We start from the raw sequence: 26931 nt of genomic DNA on the forward strand, positions 1-26931 counted from the left end.
TTTTCAAGATGTAATTATCGTTTAAAATTATCAGGGTAACAAAAGTTTAGAAATAAAGGGTGGGAAATCATCCATACTCCCATTCTAATACAGTCACTAACATAATTTTCTTTCTTTTTTTTCTTTCTCTGCAGGTGCTTTTTTTTTAGTCGGATTGGAAAACAAATGGAGGATGCCCCTCACCCCCACCATAACCTACCTATCCCCAGACACCCAGCTGCCCACCCCTTCCAGGGCACAGCCAAACCACCGGGCCAGCGGAGGATAAGCGGCCCCTCCCATCCCCGCTGGCGCCTCGCTTACGTCACTGTTTCTAGGCGCAGTCCCCCTCCCTCCTTCCCGGTCGCGATTCCTTTGACATAGCGCGATGGCGGCGGCTGGGTCTGCAGGGGTACCGGCCGCTGTGTCGGGAAAGCAAGAGTTTTATCAGCTTCTGAAGAACCTGATCAATCCAAGCTGTATGGTGCGGAGACAGGCAGAGGAAATCTATGAAAATATCCCAGGTCTGTGTAAGACTACATTCCTCTTAGATGCTGTCAGAAATAGAAGAGCAGGTTATGAGGTGAGACAAATGGCTGCCGCACTGCTACGACGGCTTTTGTCCTCTGGGTTTGAGGAAGTCTATCCAAATCTGCCTTCTGGTGTTCAGAGGGACGTCAAGATTGAACTTATACTGGCTGTTAAGTTAGAAACACATGCTAGCATGAGGAAAAAACTTTGTGATATTTTTGCAGTGCTGGCCAGGAATTTGATAGATGAGGATGGCACTAATCACTGGCCCGAAGGTCTGAAGTTCCTTATTGATTCTATCTACTCTAAAAATGTAGTTCTATGGGAAGTTGCACTTCATGTTTTCTGGCACTTCCCTGGGATTTTTGGGAACCAAGAGCGGCATGATTTGGATATCATCAAACGGTTGTTGGACCAGTGCATTCAAGATCAAGAACATCCAGCAATCAGGACATTGTCTGCTAGAGCTGCAGCTGCATTTGTACTTGCTAATGAGAATAATATTGCTCTTTTCAAAGACTTTGCAGACTTGCTTCCTGGAATCTTACAGGCTGTGAATGACTCATGCTACCAGGATGATGATTCAGTGCTAGAATCCCTTGTTGAGATTGCAGATACTGTACCTAAATATCTGGGTCCTTATTTAGAAGATACTCTGCAGTTGAGTCTGAAGTTATGTGGAGACTCTAGACTTAGTAATCTGCAACGCCAGCTGGCCCTTGAAATAATAGTGACCTTGTCTGAAACTGCAACCCCAATGTTGAAAAAACATACAAATATAATTGCACAGGCAGTTCCTCATATATTAGCAATGATGGTTGATCTACAAGATGATGAGGACTGGGTAAATGCTGATGAAATGGAAGAAGATGATTTTGACAGCAATGCAGTTGCTGCTGAGAGTGCACTAGACAGACTGGCTTGTGGGCTCGGTGGAAAACTTGTTTTACCAATGACTAAGGAGCACATCATGCAGATGCTTCAGAGCCCTGACTGGAAATATCGACATGCTGGATTAATGGCCTTATCTGCCATTGGAGAAGGATGCCATCAGCAAATGGAATCAATTCTAGATGAAACAGTTAACTCTGTTTTGCTTTTTCTTCAGGATCCTCACCCAAGAGTGAGGGCTGCAGCATGTACTACGCTTGGACAGATGGCTACAGATTTTGCACCTAACTTCCAAAAGAAATTCCATGAAACAGTGATTGCAGCTCTGTTGCGTACCATGGAAAATCAAGGTAATCAGCGTGTGCAATCACATGCGGCTTCTGCACTTATTATTTTTATTGAAGACTGCCCCAAAGCATTGCTAGTTCTGTATTTGGATAGTATGGTGAGAAATCTACATTCCATCTTGGTGATTAAACTTCAAGAGTTGATTCGGAATGGAACTAAATTGGCCTTGGAACAGCTTGTGACGACCATTGCCTCAGTTGCAGATACAATAGAAGAAAAATTTGTTCCATATTATGATATATTTATGCCATCACTAAAGCACATTGTTGAGCTTGCTGTTCAAAAGGAACTCAAGCTTCTGAAAGGAAAAACTATTGAATGCATTAGCCATGTTGGTCTTGCTGTTGGGAAGGAAAAATTTATGCAAGATGCATCAAATGTGATGCAGCTATTGTTAAAGACACAATCAGACTTAAGTAATATGGAAGATGATGACCCTCAGACATCTTACATGGTTTCAGCATGGGCTAGAATGTGTAAAATTCTTGGAAATGATTTTCAACAGTACCTTCCACTAGTTATTGAGCCTCTTATTAAGACTGCTTCAGCTAAACCTGATGTTGCTCTCTTAGACACACAAGATGTGGAAAATATGAGTGATGATGATGGATGGCAATTTGTAAATCTTGGAGACCAACAAAGTTTTGGAATTAAGACTTCAGGACTTGAAGCAAAAGCAACTGCTTGCCAGATGTTGGTTTACTATGCTAAGGAGTTAAGGGAAGGATTTGTGGAATATACAGAACAAGTTGTAAAGCTTATGGTTCCTTTATTGAAATTTTATTTCCATGACAGTGTCCGAGTGGCAGCAGCAGAGTCTATGCCTTTTCTCCTGGAATGTGCAAGAATTCATGGCCCAGAGTATCTTGCACAGATGTGGCAATTCATATGTGATCCCTTAATCAAGGCTATTGGGACTGAACCTGATACAGATGTACTCTCAGAAATAATGAATTCTTTTGCAAAGTCCATTGAAGTAATGGGAGATGGGTGCCTTACTGATGAACACTTGGAAGAACTAGGGGAAATATTGAAAGCAAAACTTGAAGGGCACTTTAAAAACCAAGAATTGAGACAGGTTAAAAGACAGGAAGAAAACTATGATCAACAGGTTGAAATGTCTCTGCAAGATGAGGATGAATGTGATGTTTATATTCTGACCAAAGTATCAGATATTTTGCACTCATTATTTAGTACTTATAAGGAAAAGATTTTACCATGGTTTGAACAGCTGCTTCCATTAATTGTAAATCTGATTTGTTCGAGTAGGCCATGGCCAGACAGACAATGGGGATTGTGCATTTTTGATGATATTATAGAGCACTGCAGTCCAACCTCATTTAAATATGTAGAATATTTTCGGTGGCCAATGCTACTAAATATGCGAGACAATAACCCTGAAGTCAGGCAAGCTGCTGCTTATGGCCTGGGTGTTATGGCACAGTTTGGTGGAGATGATTATCATTCTTTATGTTCAGAAGCTGTTCCACTGCTGGTAAAAGTTATTAAGTGTGCAAATTCCAAAACCAAAAAAAATGTCATTGCTACAGAGAACTGTATCTCAGCAGTAGGGAAGATTTTGAGGTTTAAGCCTAACTGTGTAAATGTAGATGAAGTTCTTCCACATTGGTTATCATGGCTTCCACTACATGAGGATAAAGAGGAAGCTATTCAGACTTTGAGTTTTCTCTGTGACTTAGTTGAAAGTAAACATCCAGTTGTACTTGGTCCAAATAATTCCAATCTTCCCAAAATCATCAGTATAATTGCAGAAGGAAAAATTAATGAGACTATTAACTATGAAGATCCTTGTGCCAAACGCCTAGCTAATGTTGTGCGTCAGGTACAGACTTCTGAAGAGTTATGGTTGGAATGCATAGCCCAACTTGATGATGAGCAGCAGGAAGCTTTACAGGAGTTGTTAAATTTTGCTTGATGCAGTTAATGTCACTTGAACATCTTTTACCATAAAAGTAATTCCAAATAACTATTGTGATTATATTCCATTATAATTGAGAGAACTGTTCTTTCCCTGACAGTTAATATTTCTTCCCTATATGTTTTTCCAGTACTAGTGTTCTAGCCTTGTGTTCACCTTGCATGTTTTATCTCTTAAACACAGAACTTGGTGATAACTGTGCTTCCGTTGTCTTAGAATGTTTGTCACCTTTTCCCTAGTTGATGTGAAGTATATAAATTTTTGCTACTTGTCTGAATTATTGATGCTGGGCAAACAATATACTTGTGTCAAGATGTCATGCTGCCTATCATAAGTTGCTGAGAGCTAACAAAGATAGGAGAACTTCCAGGACAAATATCTTTGGAATTGTGGATGAAAAATAGTGGCAAGCTTATTCCTCTTTGATAATATAGTATTAATATTATGTGTTTGAACGGAATATTGCATTGTGTATGTATGCCATTTCCCCCCTGCAAAGCAGCCCAACAAAAAGAGAAACCCTGGTTCGAAATGGGGCTTAAATAGATTTATTTCAAAGAAGTTCTTAATAGATTCTATAGTAGCACTGAAGAGTATTCTATTATGAAAATGAAAGGGAAGCAAAATTAATTTTATCTTTAAACATGAAAAATAACAGCGTTGAGACCAATCATTTAGCAGATGTGCATTTTAAGAAAACAGTTCTATAAATCTAGAGTTAATTTTATTAATTTTATTAATTGGAAAGTTGATCTTTAATGTCAGGCTTTTTGTAGGGTAGAAAAAAGCTTTCTAGTCAGCAAATCATTGATCCAAAATTTAAGAAGAAATATATCTGTCATTTCCTGGGGTTATTGTTGAGTACTGTGTATGTAAAGTATTTAGCAAATATTTAAGAACAAGTGTTTAATAAATGGTACCTGTTAGTGCTGTTGTTTGTACCTCTACTGTGTTTTTTATGGTTTAGAATTCCTTTTACATTGGAATTTTCCTGATTCACTCCCAGCCAGTTCAGAAGAACAGACCATCTAGGCTGCTGTGGACAGAGATATGAAGTTGAGATTTTAGATATGGAATTCCTATCCATTACCTGCAATGATTTATTATTAATAAGGGAAAAAAGGAAAGGACATTAAGTATGGTATAGTCACAGTTTTACTTAAGATGAATAAAAATATACATGAATAAATAGAAAAATCCTACCACAAAATATTAATAGAAGTTTTCTCTGGGTGGTGGGATTAAATGGCATTTTTTCTTCTCACTAATCTATATTTTATAATTTACCTACAACCAACATATTTCTTGTATAATAGTTTTTTTTTTTTTAATTTAAGGACCCAATCGTACTTTCGTAATAGCTAAGATCACAATCATCTTGGCCTCTCCATGACCTATAGCTGATGTTCCTTCAACTCATACCTATTTATCTTAATATCCCTTCTAGAAGCCCTTGATGAAATTTCTAGCAATTCCCTACACTCTTGTTCACGAGGAACTGGAAATTCTGCCAGATGACTTGGAATTAGGCACCATAGAGAATTTTGAAGTATGACAGACCTAGATTTGAATTTTGGCAAACTACTTTCTTAACCTAAGCATCAGTTTCTACATCTGTAAAATAGGCATAATAATACCTAGGATTGTTGTGAGAATTAAAGGAGATAATATAAAGTGCTTGGTGGCACAGGGTTCAATAAATGCAATCTATATTATCAGAGTCATGAAATAGGGTTGGTGGCTAAAGATGAAGAGGGGATATTTGCTGGAGGGGAGGGTAGGTCCAGATTCTTGGGCTTTGTCAAAGGAAATGAGGGATGTCCAGTTAGACACATTTTTCCTTGCCAGTTGCTGAAATTAGACTGGTTCCTGGCTTTGTTCCTGTGAGGTACATCTAAGGGATCTGAGGAGAAAGAGAATGTTGTAAATGCCTAATAAGTTACAAATGTCTGATGAAAGGAGACCTTGAAAACTGGATAATGGATGTGTATGTGTTCCCATTTAACTATTACCTAATACTGCTATTTAACTTACTGCCCCCCCCAAGCTTTGAAGTTTTGACTTTTATCAGTGCTCTAAAGGTTCATAATAATCAAGAATTAAATATCCCAACCATTTGGTTAGATGGCTTGTATTTTTAAAATGCTTGATTTCTAGGACGGTAATTGCAGGTTTCAAGCTAGAACATTCTGTGTTAAGTAGAAAGATATGTGCATCTTTCTTACAGAACATGAGAAAATAATAGCTGCTTTATGGAACCATTAGCTCCTTTCTCCCCACTTACTTTAAGCAATAATTAAAGTGAACGAGTCCACTTTTTAGACATTCTTTAAACAGTAATTTTTAAATGTGTAGTGACATTTTAAGGCTAACAACTATTCAATGCTTTTCAGTTTAGACTTGAATTATTTGAAGATTGTTTTTAATCCCAAGGATTTTTAATAAGGTTCCATTCCCTTTATTTGTCCTTAGCAGTTCTCAAGAACCGAGGTGGAAATACGTTAATTTTAATGCATAACATGAGACTACTTAAAATAGGAATTGATCTTAAGAACCGGGGACCGGAGTTTTAGAAATTTGAGTTCTACAAATTATATTTTTCTTTTTGCATGTGAACGTATGTTTCAGTTGGTTGAGTCCTTGAACCTCCTTTCTAAACTTTTCCAAATTCTAGTTTTATATTAAAAAGCCGGCAGTCACAAAGGGGAAGGTGGGTGCAGAGAAGAAAATTTATAACAAGAAGGATCTACATTTTGTGCCTTCTCACTATTCATTTGCCATTAATGAGGGTTATCTAGCAAGCTCCTTCAGAATTAATCTTAGTTTTTAGGGCTAATTAGGATCTCGCAAAAGAACCTCCAGTAGACGCTTTTAAATGCTCTTCGGCCTCTCTGGCATTGGCGAGTAAGTTGCGCAGGCGCCTTGCTTCCGTCTCCACTCCGCCCTTTAACAGCCATCTACAAGCTGATGACATCATTGAGCCGCGCAACCTACCAGGCCTCGGGGCCCGTGGCGGAGCCAAAGTCTATGCTTTCGCGTAGCTGAGCGGAACGCAAAAGAGGTGGGTGGGGCTGTCCTACCACGCATGCGCACCGTGGATGGCGACGGTGTCTTTCTTTGCCTCTTTCCACAGCTCGCTTCAGAGCCTGGGGGTAGCTTGAGTGCCCTCCCCCTTCTGTCCCTGCCCCTCCCCTTCCTCTCCCCGCCCCCGGCCCAGCGGGACTTCTAACTGACAGTTGTCGCCGGGCCGGTCCGCGCGCCGCCTCCTCCTGCCCGGGTACCCCGCAGGTAGAGAGGGGCGGGAGCGGGTGTGAGGAAGAGGAGGAGCGCCAGACGCCGCAGCCCAGTGCTGCGGCCCCCTCTGGGGCGGCAAGAGAAGAATCCCCACTTCCTCTTCGCCCTCTCCCAGCACCCCCACAGCCGGCCCGGAGGGGGTGGGGCGCCGAGGCCGCGGCAGCCAGGCCCGGCCAGGCCTGGCCTGGCCGGTGAAGAGCCGGCAGGCAGGCGGCCGGGCGGCCGGGCGGGGCGCGGAGGGGTGAGGCAAAGGAGGGCCTGGCGCGCGCCGCCGCCGGGGGGAGGGGAGAGGAGGGCACCTAAGCTCTCCTCTTCTCTCCCCCCTCCCTCGCGAGCCATGTAACCCCGCCCCGCCGGCTGCGAGCTCGAGACCCCCGCGCGTAGCGAGCGGAGCGGGCGGCTGAGAGTGAAGCCTGATGCGGCTGGTGCTGCGCGGCACGGCCGAGCCCTGAGGAAGCGGCCCGCGCTCACGCGTCCCCCTGCCCCTCGAGCGGCCGCTCCACACGGCCCAACCTGATCCTGCCGGGGCCATGAGCGTGCCCGAGACGCCGGGGGAGATGGAGCCGGCTGGGGAGGAGGAGTGGCAGCCACCGGCGCCCGAGGAAGAGGACGAGGAGGAGATGGCAGCGGCGGTCCCGGCCTCAGGGCCGGCCCAAGGGAGGAGTTCCTCCTCGCGGGAGGATGAGAATTACCAGGAGGAGGAGGAGGAGGAACAGGAGATGGTGGTCGGGGGCGGAGGCTGCAAGGAGCAGGAGCTGACCTATGAGCTGCAGCAGGGCTACCGCATCCTGGGCGAGTTCCTGCAGGAGAAGCACCGGGGCCTCACCGCCCCCTTCCTGCAGCCCTTGGGGGGCGTTGCCACCGGGGAGGATGAAGTGGCCGAGGGGCCGCGCAGCGGGGGCCGGGGCTGTCGCGGCCTCCCGCCACAGCTCGGGCAGGGCATGTGTCTGCTGAAGATGGAGGAGAAGTTCGCCAGCGGCCAGTATGGGGGCATAACCGAGTTCGTGGCGGACTTCAGGTTGATGTTGGAGACGTGCTACCGCCTGCATGGGGTGGACCACTGGATTTCCAAACAGGGCCAGAAGCTGGAGATGATGCTGGAGCAAAAGTTGGCGCTTCTGTCTCGGTAAGTGAACCCCGTCCCCTGTGGGACTGATGGAGTGACACAAACAGCCTCGCACGTGTCCGAAGATGGGTTGGGCCAGGGGCCGGGGGGCGTAGCTGATAGGTGCTGAGTTGGTGCTGGAGAACCCGGGGAGGAGGAGCAGCCTTGCATGGGGGCCCGCAAGGGTGTGGTGGATGTGGGCACCCACCTGAAAAGCTGAAGGGGAGCTGAGTCCTGAGCGCCGAAGAACAGGTAAAGTTTGTAGATATAAAGTAAAATGATGCCCATGGGAAGAATTACGGGGATAGGGTAGAGGAAAAGTTTTAGCGGGATGGAAGATGGACCACAACTTTTAGACAGTTTTAACATGACATTAAAAAAAAGTTTTTAGGATGAAATATCGTGAGAAAAATGTGTTTGGCTCATGTGAAAAGGTCGTTTCAAACCAAAAAAATTATTGTTTCACTACCCATGTTGGCCATCGTAAATTTATGGATTGTTTTTAAATGATTAATAATTACTCTGGCATGTTCCTGATCTTTTCTGAGATCTCAGCTTTGTGTGAGCTGACTGAATTTTTGCGATAATAGTGGATGCATCAACACAAAATTTTGAAAACGTTTAGATATTTGTGTTTATTTTATTAGAGATCATAGTCAATTCAGATGGCATTGTGCTCTTGGTATACTATACCCATATATTCAGAGTCAGTTATTTTTCTTTAGTGAGAGGAAGTAATGTAACACAAGAGTTACTAAAATAAACAGATTTATAATCATATATTTGATGTGAGCCAAATTAATTTCTCAAGTGAAATTCTTTAGGAATAGAAAAATAATTGAATGTTGGAAATGGTAGTTGAAGTGGAATACTAGTTTGATTTTTTAAGAGCTGAGTGAACTTGAACACGTCACTTTACCTTTTTGGCTTCGTTTCCTCATCTGTAAAATGGGGATAATAATAATACCTCTTGGTGTTACTGTAGGATTAAATGAGTTAATAAATGTAAAGTCAACAGTGTCGGTTCCATAATTAGTCTGATATAAATTATAACCGTTACAGTATTAGTAATAGTTGAATAAAAATATTTTCCTCATATCTGAAATTGGGCATTATACTAAGTGCTTTTATGAATAGCACCTGAGAAGTTTTAAGTTTTTGCTCCTTGATTTATAATGGTAATTTAAAAATAATGTGTACACTGGCTTCCCATTTATTTTCAAGACTACCAGTGACTTCTTTCACTGAAAACAGTAGTTAACATAGAGCTTGACTCATTAGGGGGCTCATCCCTTCTTGAATCTTTCATAAAGTAGAGTTATTTTGTAATAGTTATTCACAGGTTTACTTTTAATACTTTATTTAGTGATATTTTGTGTAGTGTGTTTATTATTCTTGTCTCCACAGAGTCATTATAGTTATGACTCATAAAAAACAATCCATTCACATGTCATTATTTTTAAGTAGTAAAGTATACTCCAAATTGATGTCACAAGATTTTAGATCTGGAAGGTACCACAGAATTCATCTAGTCCAAGCATCCAGTTTTATAGATGTGGAAATAGGGATTTAGAATGGGATGAGAGAATGGTTGCATGAAAGTGCTAAGGAGTATAGTAGTGGTTTGGATGAATTACAGGTGTTTTCAGAAGCATTATGTGTATAAGAAATACTTCTAGAGTCCTACAAAAAAGCAGGGACATTATTTCTGTTCTTCATAAAGTTAATTTCTGAATGCTTAGAATGATTTCTGGTGGCTAATGCTCAGAATACTGTATTCCCATATGATCTAATAGCATCCATATTTAGAAATTAAAGATAGTCTTGCATTTTACTAGCAAAAAATAATATGATAGGCTCAGATAGTTTTGAGTCCCTTGCTTTTACTGTATTTGATGTATGTAAACATCTTGTAAATAATAGGTTTGCCAGATCACACTTGTAGGTATTAAGAATTCATTTCTTTTTCTGCAATAGCCTAAAATCTGAGTTATTACTAAATAAATACTTGGGCATAACTTTGAGAAAAGCGTTGGTTATAACTGTTTGGTATACAATTAAGATACATAGAGATACATGTTCCAGAACAAGATTCCATAGACTGGCCACATGAGTATGATTTTCTCCAGTTGACTCAAATACCTTATTTATAAATACGTATTATGTGGTATTTTAGTAATAAAAAAATCACCTAGATATAATTTAAGTTTTCTTTTGTTTTATATATATTTGTAATAAATTAATTCTTAGTTTTAGATTATTGTAAAGAGAACTTTACAGCTGTTCCAATACTGCTGAGCTTTTATAAGTATTTTATGAGCAAGAAATGAGGTACATTAGAGAAGATGCCACATTATCATAGAGTAGCCCAATGGCATTAGTACCTTGGACTGTGGACACAGTGTTTAATTTGAATATCAGTCCAGTCATTTGTACTATGAGAGTGTTAGGCTAGATTAGTTGATTGTACAAATATGTGAGTATCTGCCAAAGTTAGACATTCAAGTCCCTGAGATAAAAAAATAAGTCCATTACCCCTAAGTGGTTTATAGTTGAGTAGGGAAACAGAAACTTAAAAAGATAATGATTCTATAGTGGACATATAAACAGGTACAAGGGGAACTTAAGAGGGAGACCTAAGTCTGAAGGTGGGGAGATCGTAAGTGAAAGGAGGAAATGAGAAGGGGTAAAGAGATTAGGTAAAAGATGTCATAAAGAAGTTTATACTTGAACTTCTTGATTATTGAAGGAGGTGAAGATTGCTGCTGGATATTTTTTGGAGGTTTTGCTCAACTCCAGTGAATGCAAGGTATGAAACAGCATAGTGTTTCCGGGAACTACAGGTACTTCTGTTTGGCTACAGTGTGGTCTCCAGAGTAGTGTTTGCACCATGGCAGGTATGCAGGATGATTGATTGGGGTGAGGGAAGAAAATATTACAACTTCAGTATACTCTTTTTTTTTTTTTTTTTTTAATTCTTTATAAATCTCTATTTTTGGTTTGCTTTTTGTGGTGTATACAATAGCATTGCATGTATAAAGTCTATGAATTTATAAATATAATTTTATTGTATATAAATATATAATAGCAATATGTTTTATATGTATAATAGTTGTGATAGAACTATGACTAAGACTTAGGAAACATATCTATTCTGAAAGTTATATTTTAGAAGGGATCTCACTCATTTATTTGAAGCAACTGAGAAATAGCAATTAGCATTAGAAATACGGAGAAGCTCATCTAAGTGAAAAGGAATAAAAAATAATAGGAAGTTATGTGCAGAGCTGTAGAAACTGTCAAATATGAATAAGAATTTTTGACTCCTCCACATTTTAAATAATGTTATATTTGAAAGCTTTTAAATTTTAAAATATTGTTGAAAGCTTTAAGAATACTGCTTTGAAGCCAGAAAATGGCTTTTCATAGTTTAAAAGATTGTAGCTGTCAAAGAGTTATCACCTGTGACCCCAACAGAGCTGAACTTAAATTTTTAATTTTAGCCATTTAAAATAATGTTTTGGCAAAACAAGCAAAGGAAAAAAAGAGACAAACCAAGAAACAGACTCTTAACTGTACAGAATAAACTGATAGTTACTAGAGGAGAGGGAAGTGGAGGGGAATGGGTTAAATAGGTGATGGGGATTAAAAAGGATACTTAAGATTAGTACTAAGCAATGTAGAATTGTTGAATCACTATATTGTACATCTGATCCTAATAGAATACTGTATGTTAACTATACTGGAATTAAAATTAGAAACTTAATAAAAAATGTTTTGGTGAAAATCATCTGTAACATTTCCTTGTTAAAATTATTTTTGATTTCTGAACTGACATGTTGTTAAAGGGTACATGTAATGGGCTTAAAAAAATGCTTTCTTAAAATACAGCTGAAGGTTATTTAGTTTTGTGATTGCTTTTTTGGCAGAATGTCTTTCTTGGGGATGAGAGTACAACAGCGTCATCATGAAGCCTCAAAAATGTAAAAACACTAGTGGCTTCCAAATACAAGTACTGAAATACAAATAAATTTTACAGACCAATTTTAATCACTTTCTAAGTTAAATTTTGAATTTTTTTGACTTATTTCCAGTTAAGATCAAAATCCAGAAATTAATTGGGAATTTAGACAGAATGCTTCTTTCTCCCTAGTAGTCTGACTTCCCCCATCTCTACTGGATTCTGTAATTCTATCTTCTTAATGTAAATCTTTAAAAATTGGGGACCTTTGGTAACAGAATTTGGATTTACCTCTTGTTCAGTACTATAGAATGTTAGACCTTGATACTCCATGTAGTTCTGTTTATTGTAGTTGCCATTCTAAAAAAATAGTTCTGTTAAAGAAGAGTCAGAAAATGTTTAGGTGCACTGATGAAAGAATGAAGGATTTCAATTAACAAGACATTTATTGAGCACCTGCTTTGTGTTAGAATGTGTTTATAATAAAAGGTTAAGTATGTTAAAACTGATTCTCTAACTTGTGCCATTGTCAGACATCTGGAAGTCATGGTACTATTTGTAGAACATTGAGAAATACTGATAAATTTTGTTTAATTATATCATATGATTTTTTTGTTGGGGGTCCAAAAAGCTTAAAACAAATTGTGGGAGGAAATCCTTAATTGAAGATATTCTATCTAGTACATTAGCTTTTTTTCTTCTACAAATGGGGAGAACATAATCACTTTTGGATTTTTGATGATACATCTTGGTTCACTCATGAAATAACTGTTTCAAGGGTGTATAGTTTGAAGACTACTCTGATGAGCTTTATTATAGAGTGTTAGGGGAGTACACAGGAGGGATAACTACTGGGGAAGTGGGGAGCTATGATTGAAAAATATTAGATTTTATTCCAGAGGTCATCATTTTGGAGGGTGGGTAGCATATTGATATGTGGAATTGAGTTCATTAAACAGTTATTTGCCTATTCTATGATAGTAGGTGGTAGGTAAAGACCTGTAGATACAGTGATAAACATGACTTCATCTCTTACTTCAAGGTAGTAGGTAAATTGAACAATTGAAGGTATGGAGGTAGGAGAGTACAGAATATTCCAGAGGAATAGTTTATACTCAGCAGATGGAGTGTAGGATGATGAGGGTTTATAGTGTCAGATAAGTCTAGAAAGATAGGCTGGGGTAATTAAGGAGGACCTAGAATGCTTGCTAAGGAATTTAGAATGTAAGCAGTGTAGATCCATTACAGGTTTTAGCTAAGGGAGTGACATGATTTTACTAGTATTTTGAGGGTTGAAGGCTAAAATGGAAAGAGATGAAGAAAGGAAACTAGTTAAAAGGTTATTGAGTTAATCCATCATGAGATGATAAGCAATAGGAATGAAAAAGTGGATGAGGATATAAAAGAGGTAAATTCAGGAGGTAAAAGTGGTCAAATGGCAAGCTCTTGGATGTGGCGTATGAAGGAGAGGATGATGTACAAAATGAACTTGAGCGCAGGTGATGGTGATGCTTAGAGAACATGAGGCATTCGTTTGAAGATATGCAACTGAGAGTTATTAGAAGGCTGCCAATAGAGCTCAGCAGTGTGACTAGGGTTAAATTAGAGATATTTAATTAGGAATTAATCTGTAGAAGGATGATGGTTGAAGAAATGGGAATGAGATTGCTGAAGACAGAGTCTTCTAGTGAAAGGGGACCAAAGGCAGAACTTTGTGTGAGGATTGACTGTCTTCAAACTGGAAAGACAAAACATTAAAGATGATTAAAATCTGTATAATGTGTGCTAAAAGCTGAAATAATTAAGGAGAGGCAATTAATAAAACTGAAGAGAGTTCGTCTGGAATAAGTAAAAGGTATTTTATGGAATATAGTAAATTACTTTATTAATAAAGTATTAAAGTATAAAGTAAAAAGTATTTAAAAAAACTATTATTTTAGGAGATTCGTTCCACTTGTTAATTTGAGAATGATTTAGATTTAATACAGTAAAAATGTCCTAATAGATTCAAATATGTTTTACCTTATTGCAATAAGAAATTGTAAATAAATACAATTCTCATTGTATTTATTTGTGCCCTTGTATTTATTTTTATTTCTAAGGAAAAAAACTAGAGCGGGGGCATGTTTCAGAGAGATTGGGTCCCTTCCATAGTTGAATTTTAACTTTCAGATCATTTCTAGGCTATCTTCATAAAATTAGAGGTGCCCATAACAAATAATAGCCGTTTTCATTTCCAAGGAACTTGCATAGTAATATGAATCTTTAAAATACTTGAGGCTCTTCTTTTAATTGGGAAAGACTAATAAAAAACCGAATGGTAGTATTATCTATCACCATGCCCTTTGTTTTATCATCTTCCACTTGGGACCTGTGAGTGTTCTTAATTGTGCTTAAAAGTTAGTATATTAAGTATGTTCACTTTGAAAAAAGACTTAGAACACCAACAAAGTGTTAATAGTGGTTATTGTTAAGTAGCAAGATTCTGGGTATTTTTCATTTTCTTCTTTTAACTTTTCTGTATGTCCTAGATTTTTTACAGTAAACATATTACTTTCTGGTTAAAAAAGATTTTATTTAAAGGAAATTAGTATTTACGACTTTGAATAAACTGTATAGGTAAGAAATTGTATTAAAAATTTGTATCACCAAAGTTGTAAGATAGTATATTTAGGTAAATTGTCATAACTGGGTAGTGGAACTGTGGGTGTTTTTAATTTTCCCTTCCACTCCTAATTTCTTTTGTTTACGATGACCGTGAATTACTGTTGTTATTTTTGTGGTACCATTCAAAATATAAAATATATAGATTTTGTAGGTGCACTTTTAAGGACTTGGAATAATTAATGGTAAGAACTCATCCCAACACTTTATATTTAAAGCTTTGAGTACAGCCATCTATCTGAAAATAACTTCACAAAAATAACTCTTCTGATAGCTCTTTTATATTTCTTTAAGTGTTTTAATATGTCTGGAAATTCCCACTTGTTCATTTCTGTGTAGCCATCCTATTATAAGATAAAAAGATAATACAATTGATTATAAACCTCTTGCTACAATTTTGTAAGTACTTTACTAATACTGCTCTTCTGTGAGTACTTTACTGATAATTGATTTTATGTTTATAAACTGCTTTTCAATTTCAATCTTAACAAATATACTAAGGAACCCTAAAATTCTGCTAACTGTATACTTCCCTGTGAATTCAGGGGCTTTTCTCATGTTTGTTCTAAAAATAAGAACAGAGGCTGCTTCATTTGCTTTGAAGGATAGAAACAGACCATCTGAAAAACTTACTACATAGAAATGTTTTCTCATAGAAACAGTTATAAATATAGATTGTTTCCATGATAGCCTATAAGCTTAATTTTTATTTTATTTATTTATTTATTTATTTATTTATTTATTTATTTATTTTAAAGATTTTATTTATTTATTTGACAGAGAGACACAGCGAGAGAGGGAACACAAGCAGGGAGAGTGGGAGAGGGAGAAGCAGGCTTCCCGTGGAGTAGGGAGCCCAATGTGGGGCTCAATCCCAGGACCCTGGGATCATGACCTGAGCCGAAGGCAGACACTTAATGACTGAGCCACCCGAGGTGCCCCTATTTATTTATTTTTTTAAGATTTTATTTATTTATTTGAGAGAGAGAGGAAAAGCACAAGCAGGGGGAGTAGCAGAGGGAGAGGGAGAAGCAGGCTCCTGGCTGAGCGGGGAGCCCAATGCAGGGATCAGTCTCAGGACCCTGGTATCATGACCTGAGCTGAAGGCAGATGCTTAACTGACTGAGCCACCCAGGCACCCCTAAGCTTAATTTTTTAAAATCTGATTTACTATAATTGGAAGATAAAAATATTAGAATATAATCAATATACAGAATTGAAGATATATTTTGTATTTGTCTTGAATACTTGTGCTTGAGGAAAAGCAGGTTTAAATTTGACTCTTCCTACATATAAACTCATTTCCTGATTTGCTCACTTTCTTCTCTGATGCTGTCTTATTTACAAGTCTTTCCTAAGCATCATATCTAAGGTAATATTCCTCTCCCTGGTCATTCATTATCTATCCCCCTTAACCTCCTTGTTTTTCTTCATAGCATTTATTTTATTTTATTTTATTTTTTTTAAGATTTTATTTATTTATTTGAGAGAGAGACTGAGAGAGAGAGAGAGCATGAGAGGGGGGAGGGTTGGGAGGGTCAGAGGGAGAAGCAGACTCCCTGCCGAGCAGGGAGCCCGATGCGGGACTTGATCCAGGGACTCCAGGATCATGACCTGAGCCGAAGGCAGTTGCCTAACCAACTGAGCCACCCAGGCACCCCTTCATAGCATTTATTGCAACCTAACATATATGATTTAATTACATATATCTTTTTTCAGATTTTTTAATTTAAATTCAATTTAGTTAACATAGGCTATTACTAGTTTCATGGGTAATTACGTATATCTTTTTCTCCTCTCTTGCTAGAGTGTAAAATCTCTGAGGACAGGGACTTTTTCTGCTGCCATTTGACTTCTGTAAATGTTGACTTGCAGTTAAGCAGTACATGGTTATAAATTCTAAAGGTCGTTTTTAAAGGCTTTGGGGACCTATCTCTCAAAGGGTGTTTCCTAGATCCCCAACATTAGAATGGTGTTAAAAAGCAGATTCCCTAGCTCCAGAATAGCATATTTAAATCTGTTAACTTAGAATCTCAGAGTGGAGATAAGAAATCTACCTTTTTAGTAAGCTCCCTAAATGATTTTTATGCACAATAAAGTTTGAGGACTGTTGCTTCAGGATATAGTAACACTGTGTCATGTTTTGATTTCTCCTCAGAATTTAGAGTTTTTATTGAGATATTTAGCACTGCTTTTACACAACCTTTATTTGCATTGCAGTTTGGGTTGGTTATAGTTGAAATGAAGGGAAGGCAGGAGAGAAGTGAGAGGAGAGTCCCATACTCATGTTTTCATGTGGAATAGTTTGCAGAACTAACTGGTAAAAAGTGAGTGTGTTGGGGATGGGGTGAGGAGATGATATTAGGTGTATTACTCCTCTGAAGAAGAACAGAGAGACTTTGAAAGTCATGAGTTTGTCGCAGAATATTACACAAAGCAATTTCTATTTTTAGATTTTTTTACATTGTTTTAAAACCTTTTATTAGAGTATTTCTAATATGCGTGAAAGCAAAACAATATTTGAACCCTCACATGCCTATTACTCATTCCCCTATAATATTTATTCATAGCTGGTTCTACCCCATCCATACTTTCCGTATACCTCCCTTCTATATTATTTTGAAGTAAGTCATTGACAACAGATTTTTCTGTAAATGCTTCAGTTTGTAACTCTGAGAGATGAGAACTCTTTCATTTAAAATGTAACTACAGTACCATAAAAAAACAAATTTCTTAATAACAAAAATCCACTGTTCACATTTCCAATTGTTTCAAAAATTATAATTTTTAAATTTTTATATTGTTTGAACATGATCCAAATAAGTCCACACATAGTGATTGGTTCATATGTCTCTTAATTTATAGATTCCTCTTTCTTACTTCTCTCTCTCCTTCTCTCCCACTCTTGCACTTCATTCTTGCATTTATTTTGTTGAAGAAACTAGGTTATTTGGAGTCTTCTAGTCTTGGGTTTTACTGATAGCGTTCCATTCTTTTGTCCTCTGTATTTCCTGTAAATTGGTAGTTCTGGAAGCTCTATCAAATTTAGAATCAATGTTTTTTGGAGGCGAGGGTCAAGAGGTAATCTATGAGTTTATCAGTGTCTAGTTTTGCCTTTTAAATCAATTATGAATTATTAGATTTAGCATGATGGCATAATGTAATTTTGCTGAATTTGTTAAAGGAGTAATGAGTAGTGATTTTATAAGGTTTTTGGGGTTTTTTTCTTCAGTTAAAATTTGTCTATTGAACTTTATATAAGTAATTTTTTCTCAGTTTCTTCCTCTAGTGGAGTTTAGAACATGAAAGTAATTTCCAGAGCAAACTACTTTATATATAATTGGAGAAAATTGATTTTAACTTAGAATTATATTAAAGGATTAATTCTAGGAGTACTTCCTTTTACTACATTGGGCTAATATTATGATATGTTAATATAAAGTAACATCAATATTTTTATTATTCTCATCTGTTTGCATCCATTTAAACCTGTTTGTATGATCTTATATATCAGCTTTGGACATGAATGCTATTCTTTGTGTTTCTCATTTGATCTTAGGGAGCAATTGCTCTGCACTATATCAGATAAAGTATTATATTAGTTGACCTTGTATCCTTTTGGTTAATTTTTAAATTTTGTGTTTCTCCTTTTGTAATTCAGTATGAGTTCCAAGTCTTTATAAAATTTGAAATTTTTTAACTGGAATTCTGCACACCCCCCTCCCTCCATACAGTATACAAAAGAGTATGTGTGTTTGTGTGGATATTTTAGTTTTTCTAGGGAGGTGTATATTTTAGTTTTTCTGAAGCCTGATACAGAATTAATTGCTTTTTTCCCTGTACTTTGTGATTCTTAGTTTTGCATCTGTTTATAGCATGTAAGAAAATTATGTTAGGGTGTATCTGGCTCTCTATCTTATTGTGCTTTCCAAGAGGGCAGAAAATATGTTTTATCTACCATTGCATCTTCAGGGTCTAGGGCATACATAATAGTTGTTTAGTAATTCTTGAATTAATGAAATAGATGAGCATATGAAAAAAAGATCGAATGAAATACTCCGTTACATCAAGTCAAAATTCCTGCTTGTTTTTATTTTTATTTTTTATTATTATTATTTTTTAAGATTTTATTTATTTATTTGAGAGAGAGAGAATGAGAGAGAGCACATGAGAGGGGGTAGGGTCAGAGGGAGAAGCAGACTCCCCGCCGAGCAGGGAGCCCGATGCGGGACTCGATCCCGGGACTCCAGGATCATGACCTGAGCCGAAGGCAGTCGCTTAACCAACTGAGCCACCCAGGCGCCCTCCTGCTTGTTTTTAAAGACACAACACAGTTGTCATCTCAAGAAAACTTCTTTGCCCATCTCTTCCTTCCTCTTCTTTTCAGCATGGGTTAGGTGTACTTCTCTATTCTTACAGGATACACCTTTCAGATTCATATGGTTTGTATTGAAGTTCTTGAATACCATGATATTGAAGTTGTCTGTTTGCATATATATATTTGACTCATTAAATTTTAAGATTGTCTTACACATTTTTGTATAGCTAGAAGTTGGCTCTTCAAGTGCGGAGAAGCTCAATAGATAATGGTTAAGTTTAATGCAGATAACCATATCTTCCCTTAAAGGATGGATACAGTATTTAAAAGCATAATAGAAAGTAGTGTGTGGTTTATGTAATAAGACAGTTAATTATATTCAGCATGTATTTACATTGCTTGTTATTTGATAAGGCACGGTAGAGGGATTCAAAGATGAATATGGAAAGATAGGAATTGATAAACTAAGTTGATGTAAAGGTCATTCAGGCAACAAGAATAGAATATTCAAAAGTGCAAAGGCAAAAAAACCACTGTATATAGCTAAAGAGTAGTTTGGCTAGAGTGTAGTCATATATAGAAAAGTAGTGACCGGTGTTACGGGGCGGGGAGCAGATCATGGAGCCAGATCACATAGGGCCTAATATGCTATGCTAATAAAGAGTTTGATATTCCAAATTAGTTATTAAAAGCTTTTAAGCTAGAGAATTACAAGGGACATTTATATGACATGAATTAGAAAAGAAAATTTATATCAATTTGATCTTTTTCTATACCTTTATTTTCAGCTTCTCTTAATTTTAATTTTGCATTTGACTTTATTTCTCTTAAGTCGCAGATTTGGTGGAGGATTATATAGAAATATATCTGGAAAAAATTGTTTTACATTAAGCAGAAATCCAAGAGTAATGCTAGAAAGAAGAGAAAGACAGCACTCTTTTTGCCAAATAATTTAGATAAGATGCTATATTTAAATATCTGAATAATGTTAGGTTGGACGTGGGTGGTTTCTTTAATTGAATAATTTCAGTCTTCTCCCACTTCACAAGAGAAAAAAAAATTATGTACAATACAGAATTCTACCAATTTAAGTTATTCTATCTACCAAGATATTTTTAACAATTTTGTTTGCCAGTAAGCAAAGAAAAAAAAAGAATATGGCAAATATAATTAATAAATTGCAAACACATATTGACAGTATTAGCTGGTTATGGTTATTTTGACAATTTGGTTTTTATACCAAATCTGTATGTATAATGTAATTATAAGAACATAATCACAAATAACTAACAGTTTAAATAAAAGACTTTAAGAAACAATTAAATATGACAATATTCATGATGATCCACAGAATACTGAACAAGTGGGAGAACCATTGATATCCTCCAGTTTATCTGAATCCCTGATTATGGTGCAATTGCCAGTACTTTAGTAATTTCCTCTAATTACTAATTCCACGATAGGGAATTTGGTTGGTGGTGAGATTTAAGCCAAAGGTTATTAGTTATATTTAAGTCTTATTTTAAAACAGGTATCATGGCGGGTGCCTGGGTGGCTCAGTCGGTTAAGCATCTGCCTTTGGCTCAGGTCATGATCCCAGGGTCCTGGGATGGAGCCCCACATCAGGCTCCCTGCTCAGAGGGGAGCCTACTTCTCCCTTTCCCTCCGCCTGCCATTCCCCCTGCTTGTGTGCTCTCTCTCTCTCTCTCTCTCTCTCTCTCCCCCTCCCTCTTTGTCCAGTAAATAATCTTAAAAAAAAAAACAAGTATCATGGCAAGAATGTATAGACTATAGAATAACTGAGATCTATTTTAATTTTTTAATAGCAGTTAAATCTTTTTTCTACTAATTAAAATTTATTAATTTCTTTCCATATGATATAAATCTGCCTAACATGCTCTTTGAAGAAGATTTGGATAAAATAGAAAATTGTCAGAAAATTAAAATAAAAAACCACCCATCCCATCAGACAGAGATAATCATTTGGTAGCATTCTTATCTACATCATATATATTATTTACTCACACATTAAATTTCAATACAAAATTTGGATTTGCCATATCTACAGTTTTATATCCCTCTTATCACCTATTAGATTTGATTTTACTTGTTAATCAAATGTTACATGTGAATGTTGTTACATATGAGACTACACTAACAGGATAACAACAGTAAGATCTTGTAATGTGGTTTTTGGTTTGGTTTGGTTTGGTTTTTGACCCTGTAGTTTTTTCTTCTAAACAATTTTTTTTTTGCCATATAGATTAGCTGTCTTTTGTTTTGTTTGGCTACCAACAGAAAATGACAGACCACCTTCAGTAAATTTAGCCTAACTCGTTAACAAGTAGGTTAAAGCCATCAGAAATATATTTTTAAGATCTATTCTTACTATAAATCTCACAAACTCCCCATGGCATCACTGATGGCTTCTTAATAGTAGAGGAGCAAGGGACAGGTGAGAGGAGACATTTTTTTAGTGTATTACCTACATACAGTAAAATTTTTGCCACCAGATGTACATATTTTTTAAATTAATAAACTACTAAAACATACACTAATCACTGTATAGCTAAACAAAGTCCACTTAAGAAACTACTGCTGTTACTATTTTCTTTTCTTCAACTGGGTGTCTAATAGCCATCTCAAATTTTAACATGTGCAAAACTGAACTTGTAGTTTGTTTTGTTTTGCTTTTCTAAGCCTATTCTTACCTTCTGAATAAATTACTCCACTGTCTACCAAGTTGTTCTGGCCAAAAAACTAGCTTTTTTCATTGATTCTTCCTTTTCATTTATTTCTCATATTAAGCATATTAACCAGTTGTGAGCCCTCTTCCTTAAAAGTATATTTTAACTCTTGCCTATCTCTCTCCTCTGTTTCTCACTACTTAATTACAAGTATTATCATCTCTTGCCTGGAATACTGTTGTAGTTTCCTGACATTTGTTTTCTTTATTCTGCTTTTTCCTCCTAGAGTCGCATTTTCTACTTAGCAGCCAGAGTGAACTTTTAAAAATGTACATACATTAAGAGAAATCATTATCCTGCTTAAAGTGCTTCATTGGCACTTAAGCTATAGTAAGGAGTTTGGCTTACCATTTTATGTACCTGAAAAGCCATTTCTCACCTTAGAGCCTTGATACTTGTTCTTTTTTTGAATCTAGAAAACTCTATCCCCAAGATTTTTTTGGTTTGTGGGTTTGTTTTTGTCATGGCTGGCTCCTCCTATCAGTTCCTCAGAGAAATTTTTGACTGTCTTTCCCAGAGCTTGTAGTGTGTAACTTATAGTTAGAACTGATGTTTGTATATATGTAGTTGTTTACTCACTTTTTGTATCTTACTCATTTTGTGTATTTTCGGTGAGGATAGGAATCTTGCCTGTGTTGATCTTGTTAACAGTTGTTGCCAACACCAAACCCAGTACCTATAAGTAATTAATATTGAATGAAGGAATAAATGAATGAGTGAACAAATGAATGGATCTGTTTGGAATTTGTTTTGATCAAGGAGTAAGGTTGAAATCCACCTTTATTTTTTTTCACATTCAGCCAGTTGTTGCAGCATTATTTTTTTCCATTGTTTTGTTATACCATTTTTATAATACATTAAATTCTTGGTATGTTTGGATTGATTTTTTTTTAAAGTTTTTATTTAAATTCCAGTTAGTTAACATACAGTGTAATATTAGTTTCAGGTGTACAATATAGTAATTCAACACTTCCATACATCACCTGGTGCTCATTACAAGTGTACTCCTTAATCCCTATCACCTATTCAATCCATCCTCCCTGCCCATCTCCTCTCTGGTACCATCAGTTTGTTCTCTACAGTGAAGAGTCTGTTTCTTGGTTTGCTTCTCTTTTTTTTCTCTTTGCTTGCTTGTATTGTTTCTTAAATCCCACATATGAGTGAAATCATACGGTATTTGTCTTTTTTTGGCTTAGTTCGCTTGGCATAATACTATCTCCATATATGTTTGTGCAAATGGCAAGATTTCATTCTTTTTTATGTCTGAGTAATATTCCCCTGTATGTATATCCCACATCAGTTCATTCATCAGTTGATGGACACTTGGACTATTTCCGTAATTTGGCTATTGTAGATGATGCTGGTATAAACATAGGGGTGTGTGTATCCTTTTGAATTAGTATTTTTGTATTCTTTGGGTAAATCCATAGTAGTGTAATTGCTGGGTTGTAGGGTAGTTCTATTTTTAACTTTTTGAGGAACCTCCATACTGTTTTCTAGAGTGGCTACACCAGTTTGCTTTCCCACCAACAGTGCAAGAGGGTTCCCCTTTCTCCACATTCTCGCCAACACTCATTGTTTCTTGTGTTGTTGATTTTAGCCATTTTGACAAGTGTGAGGTGATCTCTCATTGTAGTTTATGATTTGTATTTCCCTGATGATCAGTGACATTGAGCTTATAAAACAACACCCATAAAACGATTAATCCAATTAAAAATAGGCAGATGTCATGAATAGACATTTTTCCAAAGAGAGCTTTTTGCCTAAGGTCAGGAAGAAGACATGGATGTCTAACTCTTAACTCTCAGGACTTCTTTTTATTTTGTTTTGTTTTGTTTTGTTTGTCACCATACGGTACATCTCTCTCAGGACTTCTATTCAACATAGTACTGGAAGTCCTAGCCACAGCAATCAGACAATGAAAAGAAATTAAAGGAATTCAGATCAGCAAGGAATAAGTCAAACTTTCACTATTTGCAGATAAGATGATACTACATATAGAAAACCCAAAAGACTCACTGAAAAACTACTAGAACTGATAGACCAATTCAGTAAAGTCACAGGACACAAAATCAACATACAGAAATCTGTTGCATTTCTATATGCCAGTAATGCAGCAGCAGAAAGAGAAATTAAGGCATCAGTTCCATTTACCATTGCACCAAAAACCATAAGATACCTAGGAATAAACCTAACCAAAGAAGTAAAAACCTGTACTCTGCAAACTATAAAACAATGGTGAAAGAAAGTGGAGATGAACATTCAGGCTCATGGATTGGAAGTACAAATACTGTTAAAATGTCTATACTACCCAAAACTATCTACAGATTCAGCGCAATCCCTATCAAAATAACACTGACATTTTTCACAGAGCTGGAACAAAGAATCCTAAAATTTGTATGGAATGACAAAAGACCTTGAATAGCCAAAGCAACCTTGAAAAAGAAAAGGAATGCTGGAGGCATCACAATTCTGGATTTCAAGTTATATCAGAAAGCTATAGTGATCAAAACAGTATGGTACTGTCATGAAAGTAAACACATAGATCAAACAGAACAGACTAGGCAACCCAGAAAGGGACCCAAACTTACATGGTCAATTAATCCTCTATAAAGCAGGAAAGAATATCCAGTGGGAAAAAGTGCAATCTCTTCAACAAATGGTGTTGGGAAAACTGGACAGCAACATGCAAAAGAATGAAGCTGGACCACTTTCTTATACCATATGCAAAACTAAATCTAAATTCAAAATACCTAAATGTAAGATCTTAGACATCAGCTGTAGCAACTTTTTCCTGGATATGTCTCTTCAGGCAAATGAAACAAAAGCAAAAATACACTTTTGGGACTATATCAAAATAAAAAGCTCTGCACAGCAAAGAAACTTCATCAATAAAACTGAAAGGCAACCTACAGAATGGGAGAAGATATTTGGAAATGAAATATCTGATAAAAGGTCTGTATCAGAAATATATAAAAAATTTATGAAACTTGACACCAAAAAAATAAATAATGCAGTTTAAAAACTGGGGAAGACATGAGCAGACATTTCTCCAAAGAAGACATCAAGATGGCCAACAGACACATGAAAAGATGCTCAACATCACCAATCATCAGGGAAATACGAATCAAAACTATGATGAGATATCTCATACCTGTCAGAATGGCTAAAATCAGTAATGCAAGAAAGTGTTGGTGAGGATGTGTAAATAAAGGAACACTTGTGCACTGTTGATGGGAATGCAAACTGGTGCAGCCACTCTGGAAAACAGTATGGAGTTTCCTCAAAAAGTTAAAAATATAATGACTGTGATCCAGTAATTGCACTATTGGGTATTTACCCAAAGACTACAAGAACACTAATTCAAAGGGATACATGCATCCCGATGTTTATACTAGTATTATCTACAATAGCCAAATTATGGAAGAAACCCAACTATCCATCAACTGAAGGATGGATAAATAAATAGTGGTATAGATCTACAATGGAATATTATTCAGCCATAAAAACGAATGAAATCTTGTCATTTGCAATGACATGGATGAAGCTAGAGAGTACAATGGTAAGCAAAATAAGTCAGAAAAAGATAAATACTGTGATTTCACTCATGTGGAATTTAAGAAACAAAACAAGCAAAGGGAAAAAAAAAGACAAACTAAGAAACAGAGTCTTAACTATAGAGAAGAAACTGATGGTTATCATGAGGAATGGGGGTGGGGGAATGGGTGAAACATGTGATGGGGATTATAGAGTGCACTTATGATAATGAGCACTGAGTAATATATGGAATTGTTGAATCACTATTTTGTACACCTGAAACTAATAGAATAGTGTATGTTAACTAGAGTGGAATTCAAATAAAATACTTAATAAAAATATTATTTGGAGTTTAGGAGATCATTTGGGACTTGTGATTTCAGTAGTGTAAGTGCAAGCAAATGCCAGATTGGGGTGTGGATGAAACATGAAATGGGCCAGGAATTTAGATGTCACTCCTTACAAGGGGAATTTTTTTTTTATTTAAAGATTTTATTTATTTATTTATTATTTATTTATTTATTTATTTATTTTTTAAGATTTTATTTATTTGACAGACACAGCGAGATAGGGAACACAAGCAGGGGGAGCGGGAGAGGGAGAAGCAGGCCTCCCGCGGAGCAGGGAGCCCGATGCGGGGCTCGATCCCAGGACCCTGGGATCATGACCTGAGCTGAAGGCAGACGCTTAACGACTGAGCCACCCAGGCGCCCCTATTAATTTTATTTTAGAGAGCGCGCATGTGCAAGCGGGGAGTGCCAGTGAGGGAGAGAATCTCAGTCTTGGGGCTCCATCTCGTACCCTGAGATCATGACCTGAGCTAAAACCAAGCCTCAGAAAATTAAAAATAGAGCTACTCTATGACCCAGCAATTGCACTACTGGGTATTTACCCCAAAGACACAGATGTAGTGAAAAGAAGGGCCATATGCACCCCAGTGTTCATAGCAGCAATGTCTGCAATAGCCAAACTGTGGAAAGAGCTGAGATGCCCTTCAACAGATGAATGGATAAAGAAGATGTGGTCCATATATACAATGAAATATTACTCAGCCATCAGAAAGGATGAATACCCAACTTTTACATCAGCATGGATGGGACTGGAGGAAATTATGCTAAGTGAAATAAGTCAAGCAGAGAATGTCAATTATCATATGGTTTCACTTACTTGTGGATCATAAAGAATAGCATAGAGGGCATTAGGAGAAGGAAGGGAAAAATGAAGGGGGGAATCGGAGGGAGAGATGAACCATGAGAGACTATGGACTCTGAGAAACAAACTGAGGGTTTTACAGGGGAGGGGGTTGGGGTGATTGGTTAGCCCGGTGATGGGTATTAAGGAGGGCACGTACTGCATGGAGCACTGGGTGGTATATGAAAACAGTGAATCGTGGATCACTACATCAAAAACTAATGATGTGTTTTATGGTGACTAATATAACATAATAAAATAAAATTTAAAAAAATAAAACCAAGAGTCTGATGCTTAACTGACTGAGCCACCTAGGGTTATGGTTTGTTTTTAAGATAAACTTTTACATGTTTGTATGATAAAGACAACTAGCATGTAGAGGTTGAAATTGCAGAAGATAATAAATGAAATATGAATTCTGAAAAC

General features: G+C 37.0%; 2 protein-coding genes across 4 annotated transcripts in view; both read left to right on the forward strand.

Moving 5' to 3' along the window:
- The first annotated feature begins 329 nt into the window (after positions 1–329).
- The window catches only part of RANBP6 (RAN binding protein 6), a 33294-nt gene continuing 6692 nt past the window's right edge, over positions 330–26931 (forward strand). The window contains exons 1-2 of one of the 3 annotated variants that reach the window (XR_004676206.1): positions 330–503; positions 1619–1751. Coding sequence is in view for 2 of the 3 variants with exons in the window: in XM_034988019.1 (XP_034843910.1) it covers positions 368–3685 (3318 nt within the window). In the remaining variant the exon portion in view is untranslated. Of the gene's footprint in view, positions 4620–26931 lie in introns of those variants that run through there. The other 2 variants (XM_034988020.1, XM_034988019.1) reach the window with 2 other exon arrangements.
- KIAA2026 (KIAA2026 ortholog) overlaps positions 7277–26931 on the forward strand; it is a 160904-nt gene continuing 141249 nt past the window's right edge. Inside the window, exon 1 of the mRNA XM_034988021.1 lies at positions 7277–8108. Coding sequence (XP_034843912.1) covers positions 7513–8108 — 596 coding nt within the window. The 5' untranslated portion in view covers positions 7277–7512. The remainder of the gene's footprint in view (positions 8109–26931) is intronic.

The sequence above is a fragment of the Mirounga leonina genome, unplaced genomic scaffold (genome assembly GCF_011800145.1).
Source record: "Mirounga leonina isolate KUSES-001 unplaced genomic scaffold, KU_Mleo_1.0 Mir_447, whole genome shotgun sequence".
NCBI lineage: Eukaryota > Metazoa > Chordata > Mammalia > Carnivora > Phocidae > Mirounga > Mirounga leonina.